We start from the raw sequence: 27,106 nt of genomic DNA on the forward strand, positions 1-27,106 counted from the left end.
TTTGTTGTTATAAGAGGGGCAGTACTTTTATTTATTAAGTTCACAAATCAACATGTAACAAATAATTATACATTAGTATTGGTAAGAATACCAAATATTATTTCACAACTGCCACTATGTGTTTCTTCTTCTCTGACACCATCTGCACAGATCCAGGCTTGCTATGTTTGATACGATTCAGTTCCCTAGAAATTAAACAAAATACACAAATTTTAAGTTTACGAGCAGTCACCCTAACCAAAGAAAACCTTCTCAGAAAAATTACAAGGCATTTTCTTTCACCAGAAACTACCCACTGAAAAAAAGTTTTCACGAGAGTAGGTAAGTAGCAGCTCTGGAGAAGGGAATGGCTACCCACTCCAGTATTCTGGCCTGGAGAATTCCATGGACTGTACGATCCATGGGGTCGCAAAGAGTCAGACACAACTGAGCGATTTTCACTTAGAAATCAACTTTTGTTAACTTATTGGCTGCTTCTCTTACTACATCAGTGTCCTTTACTAAGCTTAAAAACCTGCTGCAAGTTATTAAAATGTTTAAAATTGACTCAACTCCAACATCTATCCAACATAACAACAATTTGCATTGCCTAATTAAAAAAATTTTTTTCTTAGAATTTCTGTAATATATTACATGAATTCAAGGATTGCAAAGAGAAGAATATTCTACAGGGGAAATGATGGTGATGATCGAAATTCTGCTTCAGAGCCAAAATGCTAGATTCCAAATGTGGTGATGAAGCAAGCATATTAGATAAACTCTTATCTAACAAATATTCTTGCCAGTCTTTAAGCTAGAAAATACACATTACCTCTTAATTCCAGCTACATTGGAAATCTTTTACACTCTATTTACAATAGTTTATTTAGTATGAGTAGAGCCTTTTCTAATTTTGATATGTATGTCTTTGACATTGTTTGCCCTTTAAACATATTCCCAAAGACAGGTAATGAAAATTCTTACCATGTTAGATAACCAGAGCTTCCCCTTTTATCAGGAAAAAGCCCAGAGGAGTATTCAAAACCACCTCTGATGTAAACAACACATAAACTATTCCTTTGATGGGTACATGTTTTGTTTGGTTTTGGTGGAATGTGAGGGGAGAGTTAGAAAATGGTACTGAGAGAGATACAAATGCTCCAAAACATACTTTCGTCGACGAGCTTCTTTCATGATGCGCTGTTCCTGAATCTGGCTATAGATAGATTTTGGCAGATGTCGGTGACGAGAGATACGTTTTATATGAGGATGATGTTGAAATTTCTCCTTTAACTTCTGGTTATAATCTGTGGCTGCTTTTTCTCGTGATGTAAGCTGAAAAAAAATTTTTTTTATATTTTCACGAATGATGCGTTCTTTTTGCTTCAGTACAACAGACTTAGGAAGAAACGTTTCCCCAAAAAACTATCAACATTTATGACATGCAACCAAAATTACTAACGTAACTGTACAGTTACATTAAACTGTACCCATTACAAGGATATGTTATTGATACCAGCTCTGCTATTTCCTTTTAGTCAGGGTGCCTACAATGTATTGATGGATGGATGCCACCAGGTGCAAAAGAGCAGTGCCTAGGGAGTTAGGTTCTGTGGACCACTGAGTTGGTCCACGTAACACAGAAAAAGCACTTAATGAATCACTCAAAAAATTTTTCTGTAAAAATTATTGAAACATAAACAAAAGTGATGACATAATAACCAGCCTTTGTCTAATAACTGTTAAGGATGACATGATTTAGAGGAATATTTAATGATGAACATAAACCTAGGCATAGTGTAGTACTTTAATAATCATTAAACCTAAAATAAATTTATCTTTAATTACTTATTTTCATATCTTACTTTTCCTTCCAGGGCTAAGCAGAAAACAAATCACACTCAACCTTTCCTTATTAAACTTACTATGCTTCAGATATAAACACCCTGTATCTTTCTTATAGAAAACATGAGACATTTAGAAAAACATTAAGAACAGAAATCAACCATAACTCACAACCCAGAGGTTGCTAGTCAACAGTAATATTTGTTATATTTTCATCAAATCTTTTTAAGTCTGAAGCTGTATATTAAGTGTTTCACTGTCTTTGATATTAAAATATTGATAGCCCACAGAGACTTGCAGCCTTCGATTTGCCTGATTACTATTCCTTTAACAGAATATGCATTCCAAGTTCTAAGCCTCTAGTCCCTACATCTTCTCTCCCTACCTCAAGGAAAATACAAAAAAACAAGAAGGCTCAAATGTGATCAACCGTTTGAATTAACAAAGGCCTCTGGGAGAGTTCCCTCGTGGTCCCGTGGTTAGGACGCAGCATTTGCACTGCTGGGGGTCCAGGTTCAACCCCTAGTTGGGGAACTAACAGCCCACAAGTCATGCAGTGTGGCCAACAGCAAAAACAAAAACAAAGAACTCTGAAGGTGCCTTTGACATGAAAAAAGCGAACCTCAATATGACCTTGTCTGTTTCGTAGCTAGCTTATTTCCTTTTATCACAACTAAAGCACTTGAAATAAATTCTCTTTATAATATAATGATATTCAATAACACTAGAAACACGCTGCATGATAATGAAAGAAAATAGGATCTCTTACCACACCCAACTTTTCAGAAGCATTAGCTTTCCATAGACGAATGTTCATTTCATCAGATCCAGACATAATGTACTTGCTGTCAGCAGTCCATTTTACACAGATAACATGCTGCATTCTCTTTGTGTGATAGACTTCCCTACAGAAGAGGAACTAAGTTAAAACATTTAGGAATCTGGTACAGATTTTCTTTAACCAACTACCTATTAAGTATCAGGGTAACATTTTTTGAGTCCTGGAAGAATATAAAAGAGAAATTAAAATACATTTAAATGTATTTTTATTGAACCATACTGCTAAGATTCTATGCTAAGTGCTGCGGAACTTATAAAAAAGTCCTGCCCCCAGAGAAGTTATAATCCAGTAAGAAAAAATGAGTATAAACAAACCAAGCAAAACTAGATATCCAGAAAAGATCACAAAATAACTGTGGGCATGTAACACAAATAAAATACACTGGAGCTGGAGTAACAATAAGATCAACCACCACACTTCTTTGGGCTTCATTTCACTGGAAAAAAAAAAACTCAACAGCATTCAAAGAACACATCCTGATACGCTGATCCTAATGTCTGATTTCTGTTTTGGTCAAATTGTTGAAAAAGTTTAATTAATTAAAGTGAGAGTGGATGACTTACATATGTGAAAAGAAAGAGAGGACTATAGAAGTGATGAGTTGAGGTAAGGATCATTTAGTAAATGGTGATGTCAAATATCCTACCTATTTGGAAAGGTGTGAAACATGCTAAGTGAATTCACAGAAGATACTATATTAGGAAGTGTTAAGCAGAGCATTAAAAAGCAAGTAAAAGACAAGGTCAGAAAAAATTAAAACATGAGACTCCTGGAAAAGTAAAACTTCCTTATCTGGATTAAGTGATTCAAAATCCACACTACAAAGGAAATACGCTCAGCCAGTTCTGCACAGTGAAAGAAAACTCACATAGGATGATGAAATCAATAGATTTTGTTATCTATAAAAACATTTCTGAAGTACACTCAGAAAAGTAGTCTATTACGCTATTTCTAACGGATACATTTTGAGCTCTTGAATGAACATAAACCATATGACACAATTCTAAAAGAGAGGACGGTCAGAACGAACATACTGTTAAAAGAAAAAGATCGGACAGACTGCTTTTTCTTCTCTCAGTGCTCTGCTTCTACAAGACGCAATTCTTACCACCTCTACCTATTTAAGATTCCCATTTCCCCATAGCAATATACTGAATTTAAATATCAGGAAATTCAATTAGGCTTTGGTAACCACTAAAAATAACATGCATACATTACATCAGTTCATGTATTGATATTAGACCAGACAAATCCAGTGGACAGTTACTTGGCCAACTAAGAATCCTCCTTAATGGTGAACTACAGAGTTTTAACTTATAGATGTATTTATGCTTGTACACAGAACAGATACATAAAGTTCATTATAAATTATACTATTTGTGGAGATAAATAATTTAAAAACTTAAATTCTTTACATACATAGTCAAGCTAAAAGAATTGTTCCATATGAATGCCACTGAATTTACTTGTTTGCTAAGTAAATACTGAATGAAACCCATAGAAGTTACCTTCAAATATTGATTTAACTGTAGTTTTTGAAAACCTACGCAAATTTTATTTTTTTTTTAAAAAGATTTATTTTTATTTTTTGGCTGTGGTGAAAAATTACTTTAAAAATATATTTTAGTGACTAGTTCTTTGAAAGGAAAATATTTTTAAAAATACAGATCATTCAAAGCACTGCCTGTATTATTTGATGTTTTTGTAATGATAGGAAACTAGAGCAGACCATGGAAACAAACCAGAAGCAGCTTTCCAGCAGATGATGGTAACGGTCAGAGAGAGTATTGTTTATATTGTCTATAACTAAACCCAACAGGAAGTAAAATGTATTAAATTGTGATTACAAAGTCTTCAAAAAACATCAGGAGACAATTCCTAGAAATGGGATACTCACTTCATACAATTTTGGAATAATCTGAGCTTTTAACTAGACTTGCATTTAATTGCCTGTGCTGGTTTTAGAATAATCAGTTTGAACTCAACTATGGGGCTCTTGACATCACGGGTGCCTAAACTTCCCATTTCTTGTACTCCACCTTTGATCCTTATGTCTGCTTCTGCATCATATTAGAACTGTCCTACTTAATACCTCTGGAGGTCCTGGTGTCAAGACATGATGGAGGGCCACACTCTCTTGATTCTCCACACTCTCTTGATTCTTTTTCCAGAGAGGTGAGAAGAATAGAAACTATCAGCCTTGCCTTGGGCCTAACTGAACAATTACCAACAAACCATTCATGACAAGAATATCAAGTTAGTTTCAACAGTCACGTAAGAAGCAACCCCAGAGTCCAAAACAGAAATGACAAAATGAACATCAAAGTCCCCAGAACATCCGCTCAGTATACTTTTGATTCAAATACCTTTTTAATCATACACATGATGATGATGATGACAATTACCTGCTAGCAATTCATGATGATATGAAAAAGTTTAGGAATTAACATGGCTTTCTGAAGTCAGAGAAGAGACAGATAACAACTACCACATGAAAAAACACCAAAGAGTTAGACAAGCAGATTGGCTATGACCAAAAATCGTGTGGAGCTGTGTGACCCTGAAGAGGCTCTGTGGGCAAGATCTCTTGGTTGTGAATACAAGGGTGAGGCAAATGAGGTGCCTACAGTGTAAACTCTAAGGAGGCTGTCACTTTCAGGGTGATGCAGATACAGGCTAGGCACCTGCAAGACTCCTGAGTCAGGAGGATGTGCCTGTGAAAACAAACATTACTTGCTCAGGAAGATCAGACCCCTTCAACAGTAGAAGCTAGGTTAGCTATCATTAAGAGTAATGATAATTCTCATCACTGCACTTAAATGGTGAAATTTCTCCACCCTGTTATAGTTACACCAAACTGAATGCCCTTTCTCTAGCTTTAAGTGAAGGAAGGGTCCCATAAAGACTGCTAATCAGTCTTTATAAAGCTGGGGAAACTGTTTCACCAGCTCCACACTGCTGTTCTCTAGCACAGATCATCACCTTCCAGCCTCAGTATACAGGTTCTCTGGTCTTTCTTTTCCCTGATTCTGCTTAGTTTTCTCCTTTCCTTTTCTACAGCTTTCAATCATTCTGTTATCTTTCACTATGTGCATTTTCTCCAACACTGAAGCAAGACGAGGTCACCCAAGCAAGTATACATATAAACGTGTATGCATACATGTCTTGTGTATGTTGGGTGGTTGCTCTCCCAAACTTGCTTCCCTGGTGGCTCAGCAGCAAAGAGCTCACCTATAATCCAAGAGACACAGGAGATGTGGGTTTGATTCCTGGGTTGGGAAGATCCCCTGGAGAAGGAAGTGGCAACCCACTCCAGTATTCTTGCCTGGGAAATTCCATGGATAGAAGAGCCTGGCGGACTACAGTCCATGGGGTCGCAAAATAGATGGACATGACATGTATGTATATATGACACATATATATGTATAGTATTTTAGAGAGAATATATGTTCCATTTAAATTCTAATGTTTCTACTTTTACTGTATCAAAATGGAGGTGGTTATATCAAGAGTGAGTGACACCACCATAATCCTTTATCATTTTTATGGGAAGATCTCTTCTAGTTTACTTGGATTTGTCTTGAATATGCATAAAATGCTCTTAAATCACAGCATACTAATATAGGGGGCTGTATTTCACAGGAGTTAATTTTTAAAGTCAGCAAAAACTCAAATGCAGTCAACAAGTATCCTTGAAAACCTTTAAATGCCAGTTTACTATAAACTACCTCAATACAATAACATGTGAAATATAGAACATGGTGGTACAAGTATATTCACTACATTCAGTAATGTATGTAGTAGAGGGCCAAGCTGTATGAAACAAAACATCTTCAACTCTAGTTACACTCAATGTACACAAACAATGACACACACACACACACACAGCACAGGACAGCTGCGTTTTCAGATCTCCCATCTCCTGATCATTCCAGAGCATGTATCTACTAGATGAGGATGGAGGGAGACTTGTCCTGACCATTTAAACCGTTAATTTTTTCTCTTTTTCATTTTTGCCTTAGTGTATGAGAGTTGAATTTAAATAAGCACGAAACAACAAATATAAGGTATTATTAACTGCACTTAAACTGTATTAGGGGAAACTTTAAGTTCTTCCTTATCAAATTAAAATTTTTTTTAAAGTTTATTCTATCTCATGGCAGTGAAAATACTCTCCATAAATAGTATCATGATGGATATATGTCATTATACATTTATCCAAACCCATAGAATGTATGATCCAAAGAGTGAACTCTAAGGTAAACTATGGATTTGGGGTGATTACGATGGGTCAGTGTAGGTTCATCCTACATTTTGGTGAGATAACAAAAGTACCACCCTGTGTGGAATGTTGGAATGGAACAGGCTCTGCATGCATAGCAGCTGGGAATATATGTGAACTCTCTCTACTTTCAATTTTTTGTAAACCTAAAATTCCCCTAAAAAAAAAATAAAGCCTTTACTTTAAAAAATTAGTATAAAACACTCAAAAAGGTTTTGCCCTAAGGCAAACACTAAGATTTCACATCAATAAATTATATAAAGCTAAAAAAGACTCTGATGCTGGGAGGGACTTGGGGGCAGGAGGAGAAGGGGATGACAGAGGATGAGATGGCTGGATGGCCTAATGGACATGAGTTTGAGTAAACTCCAGGAGTTGGTGATGGACAGGGAGGCCTGGCGTGCTGCGATTCATGGGGTCGCAAAGAGTCGGACACGACTGAGTGACTGAACTGAATTGAATATCCTGTTCAATGAAGAATCTGCCCAGCAGGCTGATGTTTTTGCTCCCAGATGATGCAGAAGGTGGCACCCCACATCACAACACCTGAGTGTGAGTCCCATCATATACACAAAACCACTGTGTGTTAGTCACTCAGTTGTGTCAGACTCCTTGCGACCCCACGGACTGGAGCCCACCAGGCTTCTCTGTCCACCAAATAACCTTTCGAAAAAGATACATGATGATCTAGGCAGGGGAAAAAAAGTCAAACAGAAACAAATGTTTACTGGTAGTCACATACCTGCTTCTACTTTTGTCCACAGGAAAGATTCGAATAGATTTATCAAAACTGGCTGACACAAACTCTCTCCCAGTGGGAGAGTAATCCACATCAAGCACTGCAGACACATGATCCATATGTACCATTACAGGAGTATCCAGGGCACGCATATCAAAAGTATACAAGCTGTAAAAGAGTTTTTAATTATTTGATATAAGTTTCTGCTAAAAGATGCACATGCAGTACTGAGAGACATTAGCGAATTTGAGAGGGCTAGCTAATAAATAAAGCACATCTAAACAAACAGCTCAATTCTTCACACAGCAGATAAGTGATAGGGAAAAATATCAACAGTTTTATTATTCCTTAAGATTATATACTTACACACTTTAATCCTTACAAACAGAAATCTCATTGTAGAAAATGTGCAAACTCCAAGACCATGAAGAGTACAAAACCTGCATTTAATTTCACTACCCAGAGAAAGTCAGCACGGTGTAAACGATTCTTTTAACCCTGCTATTTGATTATGTGCCTTTTAATACAATTAAGATATTACTGTATAAAGCTCTATACTGATATTTCATGTAGCATATTATGAGCATTTATTAATCTCTGAACATATTTTAATGTTTTCATATGTAAATGAGTTAAAATAATTGATAATCTGTTTAAATTTATATTTAAATCTATTTGTTAGTGAAGTTTCCAATGTTTTATTATAACTTTTGATATTTAATGGGACAGATTCCTGCAATTAGAATTATTAAGTTCAAAGGCATGAGCATTTTTAAGGTTTTTGAGTTGATAAATCACTTCCAATGAAATCACACTAATTTATACTCCATCAGTGATACATGAGAGCAAGCACAGCTTTTCAAAGGGTGCACTAAAATTAGAAAACTATACTTCATACACAATTAGCAAGAACAATGACTTCATGATTTTTGAGGTTTAAAATTTTTAAATTGACAGCTAGAAGAACAGTGCTTAAAATGCACCAACATAAATGATGGACAGTAGTGATACAGAATTACTGTAACCAAGTTCCTAACATCAAAATACTTCCAGATGCAAATATTAGCAAGGGGAAAAGTTTAAGGAGAAACAAGATATCCACAAAATTTTAAACGATCTCCCCACAGATAAGTATTAATCACAGAAGAAGAAAATAGTAACTTCAGTGGGGAAAGCTGGTAGACACCACCTTAACTAAGTGATGAAGGTTAACATTACTAGTAATAAGATGTACCGACATTATGTACTCCTGATTTGATGCACCAAGAAGGGGATATCAATTTTGTGGTATTCTTGCCAAAGATGCATAATCTCAATGAAATAATGAGAAAACACCAGTTAACCCAAGTTAAGGGCAGTCTACAATATAACTGACAAGTCAGTCCTTCTCAAAAGTACTAAGGTCATAACAGAAAAGGGAAGACTGAGAAAGTCAGTGAGCAGACTGAGATATGGTAATCAAATGCAAATACAATGTAGGATCCTGCATTGGATCCTAGAACAGTAAAAGAACACTAGTGGAAAGACAGGTGATGGAATAAAGTCTACAGTTTACAATATTGTACCAATGTTAATTTCTTGGTTTTGCTAATTGAACTATGGTGACCTAAGACATTAACATTTGGGGAAATCGTCTTACAGGTACCTTTTTTGTAACTTTTCAGTATGTCTAAGATTACTTCAAAACAAAAATTAAAAAAAAAAAACTTAGTAGAGATTATTTTCTAATACCATTATTAGAAAAAGTCACTGATGCTAAAGGTAACAATTTTCAAATAACCATGAAATTCTCATCAAGAGATGAGTCATTGCTTTCTTTTATGATCTTCAAACATAACACAGGATTGTCAATCAAGGTCATACTGATCACCGAGGTTAAATTTCTGAGCTGACAACTGCTGTATATTCCCTATCTACAGCAGTGGTTTTCAACCAGGCTTGTTTTTAGCAAATTTTTGCTTTGTTTTTTTTGTTTTTTAGTAAATTCTGTTTTAATTTCTACATGAGAAAAAGGTTAAGAACTTGTTAGAATTCCAAGCAAATCTGGATGCAAAATATTTTTGTAAACAAGGTTTCAAGTCACAGTATTCTTCAGGGATACTACAGTTCAACCCTATTACCTGACGAAACTATGGTATAGACTAGTTCACATGACTTGTCTATATTTTTACAATAGTTACTGGTTGGGTCTAGACTTGAATTTGGATTTCTAAATCGCCACAGGATTATTTAAAGGCCAAGAAAAGAAATAAAATGATGAAGTGATTTTACATAGCAAAATCACTTTCAAGTAAGAACAATTATGGTACTCTAACAGTCACTTCTTATAAGTGATGTACTCTTTGTTTCAGCTTCCATATACAATTATTTCCAAGGCAAAAATTGAGAAATTCTAAAGATACTCTCTATTTTTCCCAAATAGCTAATTTAGAAATGTTAGTAAGATTGGTCAGCTGGACTTTTTTTTTTATTGCTTTTAACTGGAACAAGGGCATTTAATTTCAAACATTAATCAAGGCTAAAAGAACTTCAATTAAGTAGTTTGAGTTGATGAGAGCTGTACAGAAAAGTCGTAAATGATGCTTTTAGTTTAATATCACTAAAGCATCATGTAATAAATCCTATTTCTGAGCTAACTTATGCTTTCTTAACTAACAGTAGTGGAAAGAACAAAGAATTTAAATACAGAAGATCTAAAGTTCAAGCCAATGACAAATTTCCACCTTCTGCAAAAAAACACGTATTAAGAATCCATCATATGCAAAGCACTACAATAAATGCTTGGATAAGAAAATATGAGTAAGATATTCTTCCCTCATTAGGAGATTAAACTCCCTACATCAATACCCTCATCTATAAGAAGGGGATAACATAGATGTCTTATTCATCTTATAGGGATATTGAAAAGATAAAGTGAGCTAATGTCAAATGCTTCAGCAAGTTTTAAAGCAGTATATAAGACATCATAAAATTCCATCCAGGTCAAGAACATAAGCTGCTAAGTTACTCCTTTACAAAGAGTCACAGATAAATGTATCTGTAAATATTAGTAAAGACTGAAACTTCAGTTTTTCCTTTTGTCTTACTGAAGTAACAGTGGTGGCTGATAACATGACAACATGGATAACAATCACCTGCTTACACATTTTGCAGGCATTTTTAGGTTCTTAAAACACGTATGATTCAGTCATTATTTACTGACATATGGTTAATGTCAGGGATTAGCCAGCTTTTTCTGTAAAGGGCCGAATAATCAACATTTTTGACTTTGTAGGTCATACGGGCTCTGTTGCAGCTACTCAACTCAGGCATTATGGACAAAAGCAGCCATATTCCATACATAAATGTGTCTACGGATGACCTAGAGATTGTCGTACTGAGTGAAGTGAGTCAGAAAAAGAGAAATGTTCTACTGTATAGCATATGGAAGTCTGCTGAATGTCATGTGGCAGCTTGGATGGGAGGGGAGTTTGGGGGAGCATGGATGCATGAAGATGTATGGCTGAGTCCCTTTGCTGTTCATCTGAAACTATCAGAACACTGCCAATCAGCTATACGCCAATACAAAAAAGTGAAAAATAAATAAATGTGACTATATTCCAATAAAACTTTACAGGGACAGGTAGCAGACAGCACTGAGTCCATAGATCAAATTTTATTGTCCCTGATCCATATCATTTTGGAAACTAAGAATACTTTTTAAGAAGCACTTCTCTATTTTGGGAAATCTTTTCCTTTTTTAATAAAACAAATGGTAATTTTCTAATGTGTATGAAGGAATACTACCTAGGAAAATATATTTCATTAATAAGATATACGGTTGAGTCACTTCTCATAGAAATTAAGTTATAAGAAAAGGGAAACTTACTTGTAATCCTCGTTTGCTGCAGTAAAAATGAATGCTTCCATAGGGTTCCAGCAAATTGTATTTGTTCTCATATCTAGGATGACCTGAGAAACATACACTGACCCATTACTATGAAATTAAGTCCCTCTAAAATGGATAAATCCCTACTTCATTTCCTTTTCTTCATTTTTTTGAGTTAAACAAATACTTCAGTAAACACCTATCATGAGAACAGTATCTGGCTCAGAGCAATAGGAAAAGAAAATCAGTAATTCGCTTCCTGAACACACAGGCAGAGTGCTAAATACTGAAAAATATAAAAATGCTTAATAAATGGTCCCTTGACCTCAATAAAGCTTATAGTGTAGTTGGGAAGATGAGACATATGTAACAAAAGTTCAACCCCAAAGTAGTAAAGTACTATTACTAACAACTGAGAAGGTAGGGTTGAAAGGGGCAGAAACGACTATTTATTAAACTAGTCCTTTGGTGCAGGGGTGGAATCAATTAGGAGATGGAGACTGACATATGTACTCACTACCATGTGTAAGACAGCCAGCTAGTGGGAACGCCTGCTGCACAGAGCAGGGAGCTCAGCTTGGTGCTCTGTAATGACCTGGGTGGGTGGGATGCAAGGAATTTGGATGGAGGTCCAAGACGGAGGGGATATCTGTTTACATTCAGCTGATTCACTTGTATAGCAGAAACCATCACGACATTGTAAAGCAACTATACCCCAATAAAAAAGACAAAAACCAAATAAACAAAAAACTAGCACTTCCATGTTAACATTCTGCTAAACGCTTAATGTTTTATTCTTACCACTGGGCTGTAAGGCAGTTACTAATATCACCATTTCACAGAAGAAACACAGATTAAGTTACCTGCTTAAAGTCTTAACACCAAAGTTCATGCATGTTATTCCCACCATATGACATGGATGAGTGAAGTTTGGAAAGATTATTCTACTTATCTAGCTCAAATGTCAATCAATATATTCTACTTCTAATATTTCTGAATTTATTATGTTATAAAAATGATTTGGTAACAACAAAAATATTAAAAGCATCTCTGTTACGTGTGGCACAGAGATGTCTGATAACAGACCTGAAGTCCATTAACAAGGTATAGCTCTTCCGGTACTCTCTCAATTCCAGCACTTGCAATCAACCATATGCTCGTTTACTTATAATGGCACTCCTCTCTTTACTAATAATATTTCCTTCCTCTTCATAATCAGCTTAAGGTTTCATTAACTGTGATATCTAAGTCCTGGAATGACTGCTTCAGAACTGCTGGGAAATCTGACACCATGAACAGGATAGTGCCTGTCTACATAAAACGTCAAACTGGTACCCACTGGGGTGTAACTAAACAAATAAAGGTGATTATGTGAATTAGTCATAAAACTTTCTGGAATAAAATACCATGTGTGTCACTATGATAATCACAGGGCCTGACTAATAGGATGCAACACTTAAGAACTTTCCATTCAGTGAGTACAAACTAGGTGTCTAAAATATTCTGGCAGTATGGAAAACAGAAGACTAGAATAGAGTACCTCATGGAAATTTATGGGTCTCTAAAAAGCAACAGGGAATAGAGGGAATGCCATTATGACCACTTTGGGTTCTAAGAACACCTCTATTAAAAAGAATTTTTTTTAATTCTGAAAAAACATTTGCTCTGTATTTTCAGTCACTCAATTCACAAAAGGATGCATTAACAACTGTAATAAAGTAAAAGACAAATTGAAACTCACCTTTTTCAGAGGAGTAGCTTGTCTCATATCATATAGTACTATATTCCTGTCAGAAGCACAACTTCCCAAGAGAAATGTCTAAAAATAAGTGTAACAATTATCAGTTAAAAGCCAGGTTTGGCAGCAAACCATGTCCATTCCTGAACAAATGATTTAATTACCTTTAAGATACAAAGTTGTAACACTAAAGTCCATTGTTAAGAGGGTACAACAAATCACTCATAACCTTGGCAACCAAAGCCCAAGATTTTCATGATTAAATCCCCATGCGTGTATTTTAGATGTCTGAGATGATACTGTAGGTATTCTGCATTCTATTTTATAATAATATATTTTACTTACCCCTTCTTCACTTAGACCTGTTTCCTGTGCTTCCATATTGTAAATAACACTTCAGTAAACATCTGAATACATTTAGATCTTCTTTTCCTAAGGTAAGATTTTAGTAGTGGCTAAATCAAATACTCTAATACTCTAATCAAAAAGTATGAATAATTTTATGGTTTATGCTATTTAGAGGTAATGGTTTTTCCAGAGAGTTACAGCAGTAAGCATCGCAATGTGGAAATATATTAATTTTACTATACTGGGTAGCAATATTAAGTATCATTTAAAAATGTTATATCTATGGTAGTATTTCCTAAATATACAGTCATCCCTTGGTACCTGTGGGTGACTGGGTACAGGATACCAAAATCCAAGGATTCTCAAGTCCCTAACACTCGGCCTTCTGTAAGCACACATGCAGAACCCGTGGATTTGGAGGGGCGACTGTATAAATTATTAACAGTTAGACATTTCCTCATGGTTATTAACTCTGTGTAAACTAGGCCTGTCCTTTGTCCAACTGTGGTTTCAAGATGTTTCAAGTATTTATTTGTAAATCAGTTATAAATGTGTCAAGTGGTTAAATGATTCTTGGTATTAAGTGAAAATAAGCTCTCCGCCTACCAATGGAATCCCAAACCCCACCCCTGGTAGCACCGTTCCTCCTCACCCATCGTTCCTGATATAACTCCTGTCTTCTGCTTATAGTATCCCCACCACAAGCATAAAAGGAACCAGAAGAGTTATTTACTAAACTGCTGTAGAGCCTGCTACATTTGTGTATACAGTTCAAGTAAAGCTCATAAAGCCAATGCTACCATCAGGATCTCAGCTCTTTCCCAAAACTCTTTTTAAACTGCTTCCTCTCTGAGCTTTTTCCCTACTGAATGACTCCTCTCAACCTTTCTTAGTTTCTCGTTATTTCACTCTAAGGTCTGACCAGGTACTGTTTTCAAAAAATAAAGACTTGAATTTGAGCAAAGCAAAAAATTCTACCAAGAAGGAAAGCTGATTTTAATGCTGTAAAATGTAGCAATTCTCAGAATAAACTTTTGGCTTTATCAGAATCCTCAGCTTCAATATTTTAACAGAAAATTAATTAGTGATGATTAGAGGAGACAAATACACTCCATTTGTTCACAGCAACATGCCCTCCCCATGAAGTCTAATACAGGGTCAGGGGAAGAGACATGCACACCATTTGATTGTAACACCAAGTCAAGGTCATAAGGTTAATAAAACACGCATACACACACAGCTGAACAAATAAGTGTTTTTATACAGGCTAATTTGAGAAACGTGGTTGCTAGGTCATCACTAATCATGATTTTAGGATTGGCCATCAGCTCTACTAACACAGGTGTTGACCAAAACAGAGAAACAAAAGATCTCATTTACCCATTAGGGAAGCAGAAATCAGTATCTGTTCCTTCTGTTTTTTTTTTTTTTTTTTTTAAACAGCCTAACACCACCATCTTAAACTTGGGTAGCACCTTTTAAAAATATTCACATATATTATCACATTTGACACTTGCAACAAACCTAAGAAGTACACTGGAAGACACAATTAATCTCATTTTAAAAATAGACAAATACAGAGAAAAATTATGACTTGTGAAAGGTCAACGCAAAGGCATACTGGCAGGAAATGTAGTTCGAGCCTAGGTCCACAGCAAGGTAAGACGTTGAATTTTCTCACAAGTCACTCGTGTTTGTAGCCTGCTTCTGCCCAGTGTCACTGTGGCCTGGTCTACAAGGCTCACTTCGACAATCAAGGGGAACCCAGGGAAGGGAGATGGAGGATGGAGCGAGGAAGATACAGACAAAACAGATATTCTGTCCCAGCGATTGGCAAACATTTTCCGTAAAGGGCGATAGGGGACATAGTTTAGGCTTTGTGGGGCCATATGGTTTCTGCAGTTTATTCAACTCTACTTTGTAGTGCAAACTCAGTTACAAACAATACATGAGCAAAAGGGCACAGCTGTGTTCCAGGAAAAAACTTAAAAATAAAAACCAGAAACGGGCAGTGGCCTCACAGACTATATCTTGCTAACCCCTGCTCTAACCCTGCAGCCTCTCCCAGAAGTGTGTTTACTGGTGTGGGCTGAAGGAAGGGGGTATCCTCTGACTGATTTCTCAGCAGGACTTCAAAGCCAAGTTCACATCACGCTACCGCATCTCACTCTTTTTTAAGAATACTTTTATTGTTATAATTTTGTTTATTTTTGGCTGCGCTGGGTCTTCTTTGTTGTGCAGGGTTTTCTCTGGTTGTGGTGAGCAGGGGCTTTTCACTGCGGAGGCGTCTCTTGTGAGCACAGGCTCTAGGGCACATGGGCTTCAGTAGCTGAGGCTCCCAGCCTCTAGAGCACAGACTCAATGGTTACTTTCTGGCATGTGGGATCTTCCTGGATCAGGGATTGAACCCATGTCTCCTGCACTGGCAGGTGGATTCTTTACCACTGAGCCACCAAGGAAGCCCCTCACTCAGTCTTATACCCTGCTACTTTGACCCAAACTTTTATTCTTCCTTTTGTCAATTACAGTCTCTTAAATGCAAAACTTGCAGATGAGAATTTTCTCTGGTGCCATCTAACAAGATAATCTCCTGATAACTTCTAAAACCAGCTAATACAAGGTGATTTCCTTTTCTTCCTTCAGGAAAAGGCATGTTGACTGAGTCTTCTGGACAGTGAGTTTATCAGTTATTATGCATTCAGAAAAAGCTCAGGGAAAGGCCTGGAGTCCAGGAGCTGGCTTAGCCTTCAGGGCAACCTCTGTTACCAAGTTTGGACCTAAATAAACAGTAAGCAGGCTAATCTCTAACTCTTCCCTTAGATCTGGAAAGAATTAGGAATCACAATTTAGTTTTGTGAGCAAAGAAAAACAGAATTATAACGAATTATCATGTAGTAGAAAAATAACCATGCATATTATTTGGAAGCACTGATGTCCTTGTAATGTACAAATAATTAAAGAAAACAATGCTCAACACTTCTTCTGACCTCCAACAGAGTTAATAATAATTAACTTTTTTTTTAAAGGTAATCTGTGGAACATGGGGCTTCCCTTGTGGCTCAGCTGGTAAAAAATCCGCCTCCAATGCGGGAGACCTGGGTTCGATTCCTGGGTTGGAAAGATCCCCTGGAGAAGAGAAAGACTACCTACTCCAGTATCTGTCCTGGAGAATTCCGTGGACTGTATAGTCATGTATAATCATGGGGTCGCAAAGAGTCGGACACGACTGAGTGACTTTCACTTTGTGGAACATGAGTGCTGAGGGTACAAATAAAACGGAAAGTTTCTTAGGATTGTATGTGCTTGAGATCTACCCCACGAGCACACGCATACACCGCCTCTAACAGTGCTGAACACTGGTGTCTGGGGCTAAACTGTGGACTAACGTGTCGAGATCTGACCAAAGAAAGTGGCACTCAGACATAATCCGGAACAATGACCAAACGGGAGAGTACCACTACAATTCAGAAAATTCTTGGATCACACATTCAAGTTTTTCCTGAATAGAGCTGAAATTATATGATAATAAAGAAACAATAAGCAGAACATATTTCAAAAAGGAGCATTACCTCAATTGGGTTAAATTTAACACTGCTTATACTGTCAAATCCCCAAGTCATTGAACATATAGGATTGGTTCTTTGTTCATCCCAAATGTCTACTTGCTGTCCACACGTGGCAAAAACAGCTTCTCTCCAGTGATGATCAATTCCTGTATATACTGTCTTTAAAAGCAGAGAGGTTGTTACAGATGAGTCTTTTCATTAGTACTTCAACTCTACAGAATAATATCTTAAAATACATTTCTCTACACTCTCATGTGCTTAAGAAAATCCCTGTTCACTAAGACATTTCTTTAAAGCCCTTACTTAAAGGAGAAAATTCTACCATAAGAAGTGATGTTCCTTATCACACATTCTGGGAATAAAGAAAAATGTTAACATGGGATGTATTTAATTAAGTTTGAATACACAGTACTGAAGTAATTTTTAAATCGTCACTGGGTATTGAAGGATCTTGGAATCAACTGATGAAACACAAAAGGTAATTTCTAAAAAACTTAATTCCACATTTAACATATGAAATACTGATTCCCAGGAAAGAAACACAGATACAAACAACTGCATCAAAATTTAGAGAGGGAAACAAAATTAGCAAGCATGGATGCTAAGGTTGTTAAAAGCAATAAAATCTCATAACTTGCTTTATTTACTTAAAATATGTGACTCATCTATTCAGGGCCAGATTAAAGTCTACCTTTGTACTAGACAGTAAAAAATATTTGGAAAGCAAATTATAGGCAACTATTTAGCCAATACTTTAAGCTTTTAAGAACTCTTATCAGCATCTGCAGATTTAGAATTATTTCTGTTCAAGTCTCTACAAACTTCTGCACAGTAAGAATTAACTCCCAGTACCACAGAGAAGGGGTAACACTAACTATTTCAAAAATCTTTGGAACTCCTAGCGATAAGACATTTTACAAGAATGAAATAAATTTTCTTTCAGGAATTACTAATTTTTTACCATCTACAAACTATTTCCATTTTATACTAATATACCACCTCCACATCCTTAAAGAACATTTAGATGGACCATTAGAATTCAGCAAAGTCCTGATCATGGGCCAAACCTCTCATTAAAAAAAAAAAATTTAGAACTTCTTGAAGCCTGAAGAGCAGAACCTAAATATATACTAAATACTAAAATGACAAAAAAATTTTAAAGATGAAATATTTAAAGATTAATTCTAATTTTAGAATTTCCCTTAGTATCAAAACATAAGGATTAAAAAGCATAGGTAGGGCAAATGATCCAAATTATTAAGCTATAACTTAAGTTATAACTAAACTATATCAAGTGAGTTGCAGAATGCTGTTAAATGTAAATAAGATTTATATAGAAAGTACACTATTAAATTTATTAATTTCCTAAAGAATACTTTCAAGTAAATGCTGAGCTTTGAGAAAGATCCATGATATAAATGAGAAGCTGAAGCACTATTTTTTTCTGACCTTTTATCTTATAGATTTCCTCCCATGTTCTTGCTATAGGAAATGTTTCGCTGCCTCCTCAAAATAAAAATAGAAACAGAACCCTATTCCAACGAACACCAAAGAACTGTTCAAATTCTTTAACTGCAAAGACCCTTTGATTGCATTAACTATTGCTTAAAATAGGTAAAGTATTGCAGCCTAAAGTGTCTGATTTCTGATACCTTTTTATGAAATTGAAATTATGAAATAACTGTAGGTAAAAGAGAAGAATTCTAGTAGCGCAAGCGTGGGTCAATTTATTTTTGTACCTTTCCTAATATTGTATGCAATGGCTCCTCTTCCTCTCCACAGCTTGGTCCATCCATTTTCCACTGCTTCACAGTTTTGTCATCACCAACCTAGAAATATTTACAATGATAATGAAGAACAGTTATAAACGGTAAACTTGCCAACACATACATCAAATTATAAACATCTTTAGTTTAAAAAATAACATATACCACATTCTTCCAGTACTGTATTTATTGATTCATTTATGTCCCACCTTGTTAAAGATTTGTGATAAACATATAAAATGCATAAAATGTAAAATAAAATAGGATTAATAGAACAAAACAAGAGTAAGGGTAGAAATAATATTACATCATAAAGACAGTAAAAGTTGCATGTTGTAATAAGGATGACATTTCAAATTAGGAAGAAAAATGACTTACAATAAAACGGTACTGTGAGATCAGGTTAGTCACTTAAAAAGTAGAAACCAATGTGAAACCTGATATAAAAATATAATTCCAGATAACTTTAAATGCAAAACATGCAACATAATCCATAAAGATACTAGCGACAAGGCATTTTTATAATCTTGGCATGGGAAAAGTCTTTCTTTCTATGACTCAAAACTCCAGAAACTATCAATATTAAGGCAGAGGTTTTCAAACTGTAAAATGTAGACTTCTGAAGGATCCTAAGAATTTTTCAGGAGTCCATAAGGATAATATTATTTTCATAATGTTAGTATAGGCATGGCTTGCCTTTTCACTGGAGCTGACGGTTACAGAGATGGTGAAAGAAATGGTGGGCAGAACTGCTGGCACCTTAGCCCAAATGAAAGTTAAGGAAACAAACTACGGTAATTTAGACTTTGGGACATGGCAGGTATGTTCAAGATATCATGTAAACATCGATTTTACTACATTTTTTGGAATATGTTTCCTCACGTGAGGAAAACAAATGGGATCCCATCAAACTAAAAACCCTTTGCACAGCATAAAAAATCTATCAACAAAGTAAAAATACAAGATATCTGCAAACAATATATCCAATAACAGATTAATATCCAAAGTATACAAGAACTCATACAACTCAACATCAAAAAAACTCAAAAAATAGGCAGAGGCTCTGAATAAACAGTTTTTTCAAAGACACACAGATGCCCAACATTACTGCTCATCATGGAAATGCAAATCAAAACCACAACGAGGTATCACCTTATACCTGTCAGAATGGAGAATGGTTATTATTGAGAGTCAGTTCCTAGGTAGGTTGATAAGAAGTACAGGGTCCCCAAGGAGGAGGAAGGGGTCCAGAGTCCTTTAGGAAGAGAAAGGGGTCTGGGAATCTCAAGAAGGAGAAAAGGACAAATGTTTTTTCCCTACATTGCTTTGTCTTAGTCAATATAACAATGTATCTTGCTCCAGGATATGTTTCTCCTTCTTAAGAATCTTCTGACTAATCCTGTCTTCTTGAAATCTATATCAAGGGAGTGGGTCTGGTGACATCTTTCTGTTAGTTCTAATCTTGTTAATTTAAGATGTATGTTGTGGGAGGGGGGGTCTGGTAAAAGAATATAAGGCCTTGCATAGACTAGTGAGCGAGGGTGCTCTCCGGCCCCCTTCTGTGTCCATGTCAGAAGCTTTCTCTGTCCCTTTTTCACTTTAGTAAAACTCTGCTATACAAAAGTGATCAAGGCTTGAGTGATCAAGCCTGGTCCCTGGTCCTGAAGCTAAATCTTCTTTGGAGATCACGAGCCTGACATCGTTCATAGTAAGCTATCATTATCAAAGCGAACAAGTAACAAGTGTTGGTGAGGACGTGGAGATAAGGGAAGCTTTGTGCACTGCTGGTGGGTATAAACTGGTAGAGCCACTATGGAAAACAGTATGGAGGTTCCTCAAAAAATTAAAACTAGAACTACCGTATGATCCAGCAATTCAACTCCTATGTATTAACTGGAAGAAAACAAAAGCACTGATTAGAAAAGATATAAAGATACGTGCATCCCTATACTCACTGCAGCATTAGTAATAACAGCCAAGATAGGGAAGCAACCTAAGTGCTTAACAACAAATGAATGGATAAAGAAAATGTGTTCTATAAACATAATGGAATATTACTCAGCCTTAAAAAAAAGAATGAAATCTTACCATTTGAAAGAATACTGATGGACCTAGAGGGTATAACGCTAAGTGAAATAAGTCAGAAAAAGATAAACACTGTATGATTTCACTTACATGTGGACTCTAAAACACAAATGAATAAACATTACAAAACGCAAACAGAATTATCAATATAGAGAACAAATAGGTGGTTTCCAGCAGGGAGAGTAGTGGGGAGATGAGAGAAATAAGTGAGGGAGATTAGAAGGTATGAACTTCTAGCTGCAAAGTATGTGTACAGAGCAGAGTATATAGTCAAAAACTATGGACATCTATGTATGGTGACATATCGCAACTAGACTTATTGTGGTGATCATTTTGAAATGCACAGAAATATTATCACTATGTTGTGCACAAAGAACCAACCTAGTATTGTAGGTCAATTATACTTCTAAAACAAAAAAAAACTTACAGAAAAAAAGATGGCTATTTGTGATTACCATAGGTGTGGGGTTGGGGCAGCGGGTATTGGAAGGCAGCAGTCAAAGGTGTAGACATCTAGTTATGAGACAAACAAGTACTAGGGATGTAATGTACAATATGACAAACATAATTAACATGATTGTATGTAACATAGGAAAACTGTTGAGACTAAATCCTAAGAGTCCCTATCACAAGAAAAAAACTTTTTCTCTATTTCTTTAATTTTGTATCTACATGAAATGATGACTGTTCAGGAAGCTTACTGTGATAATCACTTCAGGATGGATATAACCACTGTGCTGTAAACTTTAAACTTCTGTAGTACTGTACGTCAGTTACACTGCAATAAAACAGTTCCTAATTCTAAAAATAAAAATGTTTTTAAACCTAACAACTACTTTCAGTTATTTTCACTCTCCAGAGTTGGCTCTATTATTGCTTATGCAGACTATTAAAACTGCCTCCAAACTGATCACTCACAGCTGTCAAATTAATCCTCTCAAAGCTCAACTCAGACTCTGTCATTTTCCTACTAAAAACTTTCAATGAACTTTCAATATTTGCACACCACAGCAGCATTATTCACAAAGGCCAAAAGGTAGAAATAACCAAAACATCCATTAATAGATGAGTGAATAAACAAAATGTGGTATATACATACAATGGAGCATTAGTTTTAAAAAGGAAAGAAATTCTGACACATGGTACAAAATGGATAAGCCTTAAGGACATTATATTAAGTGAAATTATCAGACACATAGGGACATACAGGGACAGAAAGCACAACAGTAATTACCAGGTAAATTACTCAAGGGTAGGAGGCAAGAGTGAGAGATGTGGAGTTACAGTGTTTAACAGTTACACCGTATCAGTTTGGAAGGTGAAAAAGTCCTGGAGATGGATAGTGGTGATGGTTTTACAATGATGTGAATGTACTTAATGCCACTGAAATGTACACTTAAAAATGGTAAGAATGGTAAACTTTATGTTAAGTATATTTTATCATACACAAAAATCCTTCAATGACTTATTGCTAACCGACAAAGGAAGTACAAATGACTCATCTTGTTTTAATCCCACTTCTAACTGTTCTATAGAATATTAGTTCAGTAATACGTATTTGGGCTTCCCAGGTGAGACTAACGGTAAAGAGCCCGCCTGCCAATGCAGGAGACCTAAGAGATGTGAGTTCAATCCCTGGGTCGGGAAGGTCCCCTGGAGGAGGGAATGGCAACCCACTCCACTACTGCTGCCTGGAGAATTCCATGGACAGAGGAACCTGGCTGGCTACAGCCCTTTGGGTTGAAAACAGTCGGAAATGACTGAAATGACTTAGCACACCCACATGTAATATGTAATTAGGTATAAAAAAAATTTTAAGTATGGGAAAGGCGGGATTACATAAAGAAAACCAAGACTTACCCGAGTTTTAATGTTATTTTGCATTGTGAAAATCAGAAAGGGCCTTGGATCACATAAATGAACTCAGAAAATATTCAATTAGATTAGTTCTACACATGTTGAAAAGTTAATGACTTAACTGTACTATACTTACAGTAAAAAAAGATGTCCCACAAAAGCGAGTACATATTCCTCGTACAAAACCTTCATGTGCTTGTATCGTACGAATACATTTTCGTTTGGTCAAGTTCCAAATTTTAACCTATAATAAAACATACTAGGAAATTTCAGTGAAGTATAAATAAAAAATGTTCAGGCACAGAAGTACTACATTCCAACAAAAATAAGTTCAACACCGAAAAGGCTGTAAATCACTCTACCAGATGGTTAAAAACAAAATCCTCTACATCAAAATAATGCAATGCTGAACTTTCCTGGTGGTCCAATGGTTGGGGTTCTGCCTACCAATGCAAAGGACACGGATTCAGTCCTAGTCAGGGAGGATCCCACATGGCACGGAGCAACTACCGAAGCCCACGCACCCTACAACCTATGCTCTGCAACAAGAGAAGCCACTGCAAGAAGCCTCAGCACCGCAACTAAGAGTAGCCCCCTTCCCCACCCGTGGCAACTACAAAAAAGCCCACACACAGCAACAAAGACCCAGTGTAGCCAAAGACAGAATAAATAAATAAATGAAATAAAATTTTTTTAAATTTCACAGAAGAATGTCTGTTGGGCACATTGGGAAAAAAGTATGCAATGTCTATGGATATGAACATCAACAAGCAGAAAACTGAATCTCTTAAATACTCTGTTGATTCTAGTGTAAAAGTGCTTTAAAGCTTTTCTTTTCTTGGCAGAGTGGGAAATAATTAAGTTGAATTGTTAATAATATACTCTGTGAAAAAAACTCACAGCTAAATATCTGTATTGTAAACATGCCTTATTACTTACTGTCAAACAGCCAAAAGCAACAACATTTTTAATTTCTTAGGTTTAGATAAGAAACGACTGAAGTTACTGATTCAAAGAAAATTTAGTCTTAAGAATTAAAAGAAAACAGGACATAGAAAAATGAAATCAAACCAAATAAAACCCACAGTAACTCACAATTAAAGGAAGAATATTTGCAACATCACTATTTTCAGTTTAAAATGTCAGTATTTAGTGATACTTGCCTCTCCATCACATGCCCCAGAAAGGACAGTAGCCAGGCTCTTTGGATTCTTTGCCAAGCAATTGACTCCATCTCGGTGACCATCCAGGGAGGCAAGGAATGGTTTTGCAAATACCCGTTCCAGTTTGGTAGCATTTAAAGCTCTTATATATTCTCGTGGGACCTCAAAAGGATGTAAGGTAGGATCATAGTTTCTTGGAACTGAAATAAGAATGATTCCTCTTAATAAAATAATTCACATTTAATACCTCCTGTGGTATTCCTTGGCTAATCATTCAATATATTATTCAATAAGCCTTTATTAGGGACACTGACTATGCTGAGGACTAAAACTAAAAACACTGAAGACCTTTTGTCCAGAACCTTTCCAAAATGACCAGAAAGTGATAGAACACATACATCTTGCAAAATAACTAGACTCTATACATACACACACACACAACTTTTCCTTTTCTATGTCCTACTACGCTCTTCAACTGGGTTATAAGCCTTCATCTGCAGGGCTTCTGCTACATTCTTCATTACATCTCTTATACCCAGCACAAAACAAGTGCATCATAAACGTTTGCTCAACTGACCTCTTAAGCTCCTTACTGGGTGTGTGTATGCATGCTAAGTTGCTTAAGTCGTGTCTGACTCTGTGCAACCCATTGAACATAGCCCACCAGGCTCCTCTGTCCATGGGAATCCCTAGGCAGGGGATCCTCCTGATTCAGGGATCGAACCCATATATCCTGCATCTCCTGCACTGGCAGATGGGTTCTTCATCACTAACGCCATCTGGGAAGCCCCCTTACTGGGCAGGGAACACTAATAATCTCCAGTGCTGATCACTGTACAATGTTGTGATATGATGATTATACTATTTATTGAGCACTTTCAATGTTTGATTTTGTGTGTGCATGTTAGTCGCTCAGTTGGGTCCAACTCTTTGCGACCCCATGGACTGCAGCCTGTCAGGCTCCTCTGCTCATGGAATTCTCCAGGCAAGAATGCTGGAGTGGGTTGCCATTCCCTTCTCCAGGGGACCTTCCTGGAGGAACTGAACATGGGTCTCCCACACTGCGGGCAGATTCTTTCCCAGGTTCAGATGGGAAGCCCATCTGAACCCTACACATCCTTTAAAAAAAATTCAGCTTAAATCTTGTATCTTCTATAAATTTTTCCAAATACCCATAATTATGCCCACCTCTAAATTCAATTCAGTCAACAAGAAACACTCAACAAAGATATACGGAACACCTCCCATATACCATAAGCACTCAGGACATCAGAGCAAACAAACTCACCGTACATATTTATGTATGTTGTTCTTATACATTTGTATGTTATCAGCTATGTTACCAACAGAGTTTTAAAAATACAGATTCCCTGATGCCCACATCCCGGATCTATGAGTCAGAATACTCAAATAAGTATTTGAATACTGCACAAAATTTACAAAGACCACTTAAACAAAAAAAATCTATGACCAACCAGTTACCCATTCCTTCATTCAGACATTAATAACGCAACTACTAGGTGCCAGGTGCTCTCTAAACACAGGGGACATAGAAACAAACACAACTGGGCCACTCTCTGCAAGCTCGATCTGATTAAAGAAAAAGACTGATAGTCACAAAAATAATGAGACAATGTAATAAGCACTCTAATATTAATATAAAAATATGAAACAGAAGCATAGGAGGGTGCCTACATGCGTACAGGATGGGGGGAAATCTGCAGGGGACAGAAACTGGATAGAGGTGTGTGCCATCGCATGCCTGAAAGAGAATGCCTGAAAGGCACACAGACTAACGAGAGTACATATACACTAGCTGTAGAAAAAGTAGTCACCCATGAAAGGAGAGAGGAAGATGGGACCAAGTTTAAGGAGTAGGGATGATGTCAAGTCTGAGTCACATAATCTACTTTGCATTTTAAGAACACTGCTGTTTTGATACTTAACCTGTAAACATCTTGTGAGCAGAGACCATTTAGTTAGCATTGCTCACGATATATACGGATAAGCTGTATGACTCAATCATATGGAAATATTGTTCCAGCCTCCCCTTCTATGGCTCACCCCTACCTCAAACTGCGAAGACATGGCCCTTTTCTTATGCCATAAGTTTATTCCTGCCTTAAGGCCTTTGCACCTGTTACTCACTTCACACATGGTTGGTCACTTAGCTATAATTCATTAAGTAGTCAGCAGGTTAATGAGGGAACAGACCAGTACAGACAAAACCCATTAATTTCATTTTAGTCATTCCCCCACTAAAATTCCCCACAAGAGTTTTTAAGAGAAAACTGACGGCGTTAAGTGTCACCTTTGTCTGTTCCCACATCCCGAAATACGTAACTTTAGCAAAGTTGTCGAAAGTTAGAGTAACAAGGAGAGGTTTAAAGAAGTTTGTTTAATTGTTAATTCCTTCACAATCCACGAGTTTGGCTCATTCAAGTCCACGTTCCCCTCAACGGGACCCTGAGAACAATCAGAGAGCAGCAGCTGAAAGCGGTGTAGACGGAATCATTTCCCCATATAACTAACTGTCACTGACCACTAGACAAAAGTTATGAGGAAAGGGATTTGAAGACAAGTGTTCTGCTACCCAGAACCAGAAGCGCTTTATAAACCAAGAGCCCTAGCGAAAGAAAACAGGTAAACAACGAGAGTGAAACACGTCTCCCCTCCCCAACCAGCTTTACTCGGTGGAGCCGAGGCTGGATCCAAGGCTGGCGGACTCCCAACTAACTTGTCTCACCTCGGTGTAAGTCCAATTTGGTTTCGCGGACATAGTGGTCGGGGTTCCGACTCAGCATCTTCACCTTCATCTTGCTGCCAGTTCACCGGGATCTCACGACCCTCTCCCTCCCAGCCCCAGTTACCGCCGCCGCAGACGCCGTCTCCACCAACACATGCCACTTCCGCTTTTTCCCGACTACTTCCTGTCATGTGACTTCCGCGGAGCGGAAACCGGCTTCAGGTGGGCTCTGCGGCGCTCCGTACTCGCGCGGACAAAGGTTGGCCGGGGGCGGTGCTTCATC

General features: G+C 36.8%; 1 protein-coding gene across 3 annotated transcripts; it reads right to left on the minus strand.

Moving 5' to 3' along the window:
* Window positions 1–26,979, minus strand: DCAF13 (DDB1 and CUL4 associated factor 13). Of its 3 annotated transcripts, XM_012184027.4 has the most exons (11): window positions 26,824–26,979; window positions 24,078–24,277; window positions 23,051–23,158; window positions 18,946–19,035; window positions 17,210–17,365; window positions 13,296–13,373; window positions 11,555–11,637; window positions 7,690–7,854; window positions 2,594–2,729; window positions 1,151–1,314; window positions 1–185 (listed from the first exon to the last, which is right to left on the minus strand). In XM_012184027.4, the coding sequence occupies exons 1-11, from the start codon at window positions 26,891–26,893 to the stop codon at window positions 98–100; spliced, it is 1,338 nt and encodes a 445-aa protein (XP_012039417.3). In that variant the 5' UTR covers window positions 26,894–26,979; the 3' UTR covers window positions 1–97. The 3 variants fall into 3 exon arrangements, with proteins under 3 accessions (XP_012039417.3, XP_060249467.1, XP_060249468.1); XM_060393484.1 differs by having other exon boundaries at window positions 1–1,314; XM_060393485.1 differs by lacking the exons at window positions 23,051–23,158; window positions 24,078–24,277.
* Window positions 26,980–27,106: the final 127 nt, after the last annotated feature.

This window comes from Ovis aries, chromosome 9 (assembly GCF_016772045.2).
Source record: "Ovis aries strain OAR_USU_Benz2616 breed Rambouillet chromosome 9, ARS-UI_Ramb_v3.0, whole genome shotgun sequence".
Taxonomy (NCBI): Eukaryota; Metazoa; Chordata; class Mammalia; order Artiodactyla; family Bovidae; genus Ovis; species Ovis aries.